This window comes from Salvelinus fontinalis, chromosome 15 (assembly GCF_029448725.1).
Source record: "Salvelinus fontinalis isolate EN_2023a chromosome 15, ASM2944872v1, whole genome shotgun sequence".
NCBI classification, from domain to species: domain Eukaryota; kingdom Metazoa; phylum Chordata; class Actinopteri; order Salmoniformes; family Salmonidae; genus Salvelinus; species Salvelinus fontinalis.
In genome coordinates, this window is record NC_074679.1 from 18,901,430 (window position 1) to 18,906,429 (window position 5,000).

General features: G+C 48.7%; 2 protein-coding genes across 2 annotated transcripts in view; both read right to left on the bottom strand.

Moving 5' to 3' along the window:
- The window catches only part of LOC129811501 (estrogen-related receptor gamma), a 302,840-nt gene that overhangs the window by 244,814 nt on the left and 53,026 nt on the right, over positions 1–5,000 (bottom strand). The window lies entirely within an intron of this gene.
- LOC129811248 (serine-rich adhesin for platelets-like) overlaps positions 4,261–5,000 on the bottom strand; it is a 24,351-nt gene continuing 23,611 nt past the window's right edge. Inside the window, exon 3 of the mRNA XM_055862400.1 lies at positions 4,261–4,842. Coding sequence (XP_055718375.1) covers positions 4,261–4,842 — 582 coding nt within the window. The remainder of the gene's footprint in view (positions 4,843–5,000) is intronic.

Below are 5,000 nucleotides of genomic sequence, written 5' to 3' on the forward strand. Positions count from 1 at the left end.
GAGGAACAGAAGGAAGGGGAGGGAGGGAGGAGGGAGGGGAGAGGAACAGAAGGAAGGGGTGGGAGGGGAGAGGAACAGAAGGAAGGGTAGGGAGGGAGGAGGGAGGGGAGAGGAACAGAAGGAAGGGGATGGAGGGGAGAGGAACAGAAGGAAGGGGATGGAGGGGAGAGGAACAGAAGGGAAGGAAGGGGATGGAGGGGAGAGGGAGGGGAGAGGAACAGAAGGAAGGGGATGGAGGGAGGAGGGAGGGGAGAGGAACAGAAGGAAGGGGATGGAGGGAGGAGGGAGGGGAGAGGAACAGAAGGAAGGGGAGGGAGGGAGGAGGGAGGGGAGAGGAACAGAAGGAAGGGGATGGAGGGAGGAGGGAGGGGAGAGGAACAGAAGGAAGGGGAGGGAGGGAGGAGGGAGGGGAGAGGAACAGAAGGAAGGGGATGGAGGGAGGAGGGAGGAGGGAAGGGGAGAGGAAGATAAGGAAGGGGAGGGAGGGAGGAGGGAGGGGAGAGGAACAGAAGGAATGGGTGGGAGGGGAGAGGAACAGAAGGAAGGGGATGGAGGGGAGAGGAAGAGAAGGAAGGGAATGGAGGGAGGAGGGAGGGGAGAGGAACAGAAGGAAGGGGATGGAGGGAGGAGGGAGGGGAGAGGAACAGAAGGAAGGGGATGGAGGGAGGAGGGAGGGGAGAGGAACAGAAGGAAGGGGTGGGAGGGGAGAGGAACAGAAGGAAGGGGATGGAGGGGAGAGGAACAGAAGGAAGGGGATGGAGGGGAGAGGAAGAGAAGGAAGGGAATGGAGGGAGGAGGGAGGGGAGAGGAACAGAAGGAAGGGGTGGGAGGGGAGAGGTACAGAAGGAAGGGGATGGAGGGGAGAGGAAGAGAAGGAAGGGAATGGAGGGAGGAGGGAGGGGAGAGGAACAGAAGGAAGGGGATGGAGGGAGGAGGGAGGGGAGAGGAACAGAAGGAAGGGGATGGAGGGAGGAGGGAGGGGAGAGGAACAGAAGGAAGGGGATGGAGGGAGGAGGGAGGGGAGAGGAACAGAAGGAAGGGGAGGGAGGGAGGAGGGAGGGGAGAGGAACAGAAGGAAGGGGATGGAGGGAGGAGGGAGGGGAGAGGAACAGAAGGAAGGGGATGGAGGGAAGAGGGAGGAGGGAAGGGGAGAGGAAGATAAGGAAGGGGAGGGAGGGAGGGAGGTGGGAGGGAGAGGAAGATAAGGAAGGGGAGGGAGGGAGGGAGGAGGGAGGGAGAGGAAGAGAAGGAAGGGGAGTGAGGGAGGGAGGAGGGAGGGAGAGGAAGAGAAGGAAGGGGAGGGAGGGGGAGAGAAGGAAGGGGAGGGAGGGAGGAGGGAGGGGGAGAGGAAAAGAATGCAGGGGGGAGGGAGGGGGGGAGAAGGAAGGGGAGGGAGGGAGGAGGGAGGGGGAGAGGAAGAGAAGAAAGGGGAGGGAGGGAGGGAGGGAGGGAGGGAGGAGGGGGAGGGAGGGAGGGAGGAGGGGGAGGGAGGGGGAGAGGAAAATAATGAAGGGGGGAGGAGGGGGGGGAGAGGAAGAGAAGGAATTGGAGGGAGGAGCGGGAGAGGAAGAGAAGGAAGGGGAGGGAGGAGGGAGGGAGAGGCAGAGAAGGAAGGGGAGGGAGGAGGGAGGGGGGAGAGGTGTAGCCCAGACACGGCCTTTATGTCTAGTCCTCTGTGTTTCACGCTATCCTCTCTCAGCAGTGATGGGACTCGCTTAACTTCTCTGGTAATGGTGCAAGATAGTTGCTTGGCTTTGGAACATTCTCAGTACCTTTAAGGAACTTGACCCCCAAAATATGATCTTGGTATTTTATTACTACAAGAGAACGTTTTCTTCAAGATATCAGAGAACGTTAACAAACAACGTTCTACTGTGTGAATTTCAGTACTTCAGCGTAACGTTTTCTATAGGTTTCCTAAAGTCATGTTCTGAAATTGCTCCGAGAATGTTAAAAAAACTTTCCATAAAAACCGCAAGAAAACTTGAGGAATGTTCAAAGAACGTCCTAAGAATGTTATTTAAAAACATATACATTCCGTTCTCAGCATCAAGAAAACTCTCTCTATGCTCTATCTTGATAAGTGTGTTCAGGTGAGTTGGCCTCACTAATTGGCCACACCTGATCTTAATGAGGGCTTAGTTCCTTTGAAATGGGGTCTGTTTGAATAGATTGAAATTAACAGCTTTGTATATATCAAAAAACATGGCATGCTAGCTCCATCCCGATCTGTCGTTGGAGTTTAAAAAAAAGTTACCCAAAAAAAGCTAGCAGTGAAATTCTCTGTGTAGGTTTTAATAAACCTCCATGGAGACTTTCAATGAACCAGAGCAAAATGTTCTCAGAACCTCCCTGCAACCTAAAAATAAACGTTCCCACATCAGGCAGAATTTTCACTTCCATTATCAGAACATAAAAAACGTTCAGTTTTACTGGTCAGGAAATGGATGGCTTAGATCCCAGAACCAAATGGGAAACCAAAAGCGAATGTTCCCACAACTTCCTAGGGACCAAATGTGCTAGCTGGTTATTCTCCACCTCAGGCAACAGGAAATGGAATTCCCTTCCCTCAACTCTCAATGTGTTTTATGTTTTATGATGTGTCCAGTATTTAATGTATTTTTTTGTTGTGTTTGAAGTTTCCTGTATTTGTTTTAATCTGTTATATCCTACTATACTACTGTAGGAGGGATGTTTATGTGTATTTAGCTATGTTTATGTATTTAGCTATATTTAGCTAGGGACTTCGAATAAGATGATATTTGTTGAGTCAACTCTGGTGTAAACATCCTATTACACTATCTGAAATGTATGTTTTTAATTGCACATGGTCCCTTTAAATAAACTACTAGTCACAATTTGTTTCAATACATCCATTTCAATGAATAAAAACCCATTCATGTGTCAACTATGTGAAAAATGAATAGGTAAAATCAGGTGAACATTTCCAGATCAGGAATACTTTACATTTAGAAAGTAAAAAGCTGCTATCTGATGTGTCAGTGCATGTATCTGCTGTATGTCTCAGAGTGAGGATGGTATCAGAGTGTTTCTGAGTGTCTCTCAGAGTGAGGATGGTATCAGAGTGTTTCTGAGTGTCTCTCAGGATGGTATCAGAGTGTTTCTGAGTGTCTCTCAGAGTGAGGATGGTATCAAAGTGTTCTGAGTGTCTCTCAGAGTGAGGATGGTATCAGAGTGTTTCTGAGTGTCTCTCAGGATGAGGATGGTATCAGAGTGTTTCTGAGTGTCTCTCAGAGTGAGGATGGTATCAGAGTGTTTCTGAGTGTCTCTCAGAGTGAGGATGGTATCAGAGTGTTTCTGAGTGTCTCTCAGAGTGAGGATGGTATCAGAGTGTTTCTGAGTGTCTCTCAGGATGGTATCAGATTGTTTCTGAGTGTCTCTCAGGATGGTATCAGAGTGATTCTGAGTGTCTCTCAGAGTGAGGATGGTATCAGAGTGTTTCTGAGTGTCTCTCAGAGTTAGGATGGTATCAAGTGTTTCTGAGTGTCTCTCAGAGTGAGGATGGTATCAGAGTGTTCTGAGTGTCTCTCAGGATGGTATCAGAGTGTTTCTGAGTGTCTCTCAGAGTGAGGATGGTATCAGAGTGTTTCTGAGTGTCTCTCAGGATGGTATCAGAGTGTTTCTGAGTGTCTCTCAGAGTGAGGATGGTATCAAAGTGTTCTGAGTGTCTCTCAGAGTGAGGATGGTATCAGAGTGTTTCTGAGTGTCTCTCAGGATGAGGATGGTATCAGAGTGTTTCTGAGTGTCTCTCAGAGTGAGGATGGTATCAGAGTGTTTCTGAGTGTCTCTCAGAGTGAGGATGGTATCAGAGTGTTTCTGAGTGTCTCTCAGAGTGAGGATGGTATCAGAGTGTTTCTGAGTGTCTCTCAGGATGGTATCAGATTGTTTCTGAGTGTCTCTCAGGATGGTATCAGAGTGATTCTGAGTGTCTCTCAGAGTGAGGATGGTATCAGAGTGTTCTGAGTGTCTCTCAGAGTGAGGATGGTATCAGAGGGTTTCTGAGTGTCTCTCAGAGTGAGGATGGTATCAGAGTGTTCTGAGTGTCTCTCAGAGTGAGGATGGTATCAGAGTGTTTCTGAGTGTCTCTCAGAGTGAGGATGGTATCAGAGTGTTCTGAGTGTCTCTCAGAGTGAGGATGGTATCAGAGTGTTTCTGAGTGTCTCTCAGAGTGAGGATGGTATCAGAGTGTTCTGAGTGTCTCTCAGAGTGAGGATGGTATCAGAGTGTTCTGAGTGTCTCTCAGAGTGAGGATGGTATCAAGTGTTTCTGAGTGTCTCTCAGGATGGTATCAGAGTGTTTCTGAGTGTCTCTCAGAGTGAGGATGGTATCAGAGTGTTTCTGAGTGTCTCTCAGGATGATATCAGCGTGTTTCTGAGTGTCTCTCAGAGTGAGGATGGTATCAGAGTGTTTCTGAGTGTCTCTCAGAGTGAGGATGGTATCAGAGTATTTCTGAGTGTCTCTCAGGATGGTATCAGAGTGTTTCTGAGTGTCTCTCAGAGTGAGGATGATATCAGAGTGTTTCTGAGTGTCTCTCAGGATGATATCAGAGTGTTTCTGAGTGTCTCTCAGAATGAGGATGGTATCAGAGTGTTTCTGAGTGTCTCTCAGAGTGAGGATGATATCAGAGTGTTTCTGAGTGTCTCTCAGGATGATATCAGAGTGTTTCTGAGTGTCTCTCAGAGTGAGGATGGTATCAGAGTGTTTCTGAGTGTCTCTCAGAGTGAGGATGGTATCAGAGGGTTTCTGAGTGTCTCTTAGAGTGAGGATGGTATCAGAGTGTTTCTGAGTGTCTCTCAGAGTGAGGATGGTATCAGAGTGTTTCTGAGTGTCTCTCAGAGTGAGGATGGTATCAAGTGTTTCTGAGTGTCTCTCAGGATGGTATCAGAGTGTTTCTGAGTGTCTCTCAGAGTGAGGATGGTATCAGAGTGTTTCTGAGTGTCTCTCAGAGTGAGGATGGTATCAAGTGTTTCTGAGTGTCT